This window comes from Anarrhichthys ocellatus, unplaced genomic scaffold, assembly GCF_004355925.1.
Source record: "Anarrhichthys ocellatus isolate YVR2014 unplaced genomic scaffold, GSC_Weel_1.0 scaffold4077, whole genome shotgun sequence".
Lineage (NCBI taxonomy): Eukaryota > Metazoa > Chordata > Actinopteri > Perciformes > Anarhichadidae > Anarrhichthys > Anarrhichthys ocellatus.
This window is the reverse complement of record NW_022284051.1, coordinates 4469-5063: the sequence shown is the minus strand read 5'-3', so window position 1 is coordinate 5063 and position 595 is coordinate 4469. Positions and strand designations below refer to the sequence as shown.

General features: G+C 48.1%; 1 protein-coding gene across 1 annotated transcript in view; it reads right to left on the bottom strand.

Annotated features, from left to right (window-relative positions):
• Nucleotides 1-183: 183 nt before the first annotated feature.
• The window catches only part of LOC116379309 (sodium/potassium/calcium exchanger 1-like), a gene marked incomplete at both ends in the record, with an annotated part of 3398 nt that continues 2986 nt past the window's right edge, over nt 184-595 (bottom strand). The window contains 2 exons of the mRNA XM_031841251.1: nt 184-262; nt 343-530. Of these exons, the coding sequence (XP_031697111.1) occupies nt 184-262; nt 343-530 (267 nt within the window). The remainder of the gene's footprint in view (nt 263-342; nt 531-595) is intronic.

Sequence of the window (595 nt, the reverse complement as noted above, 5' to 3'; positions counted from 1 at the left end):
GGTCCGGGCGAGGTGGCTGTAGTCCGTGGGCTAACTATCATAGGGGTTGTTTTGAACCGCTCTTAGTCTGGGCTCTCACCTGAAACCTGTTTGCCTTGGGAGACCCTACCAGGGGCTAATATAATATATATATATATTTATATATATATATATATATATATATATATAATATAGACGTAGTACTCACACAGTTGAGGTTGTCGGTGGTGTTCAGGAGGACGTATCCTCTCTCAGACAGTTTGCTCCAGTCGACACACATCACCTGAAGATCAAAGAGAACTCGTTCATATGAATTCACTCATAAACGTTGGACCATGTCGTCATGGAGACCTCCTCCTGTACCTGCCGGTTCTCCTCTGTGACCCCGCCTCCCCTGACCTCTGACCTCGGGGTCTGCCGGGACGTGGTCTTCTCCAGCCAATCCCAGGACGAGGTGGTGAAGCCGACAGTGGGGGCGGGGCCTGTGGTGAGTGGGAAGATGTGACTGGTTCTTGTTCCCTCCTCCTCCTCACTGTCATGTGGTCTAATGCCTTAAATACAAGTTCAATATGTACCTCTGAGATGTAGTACAGTATAAAGTACAATATGTACCTCT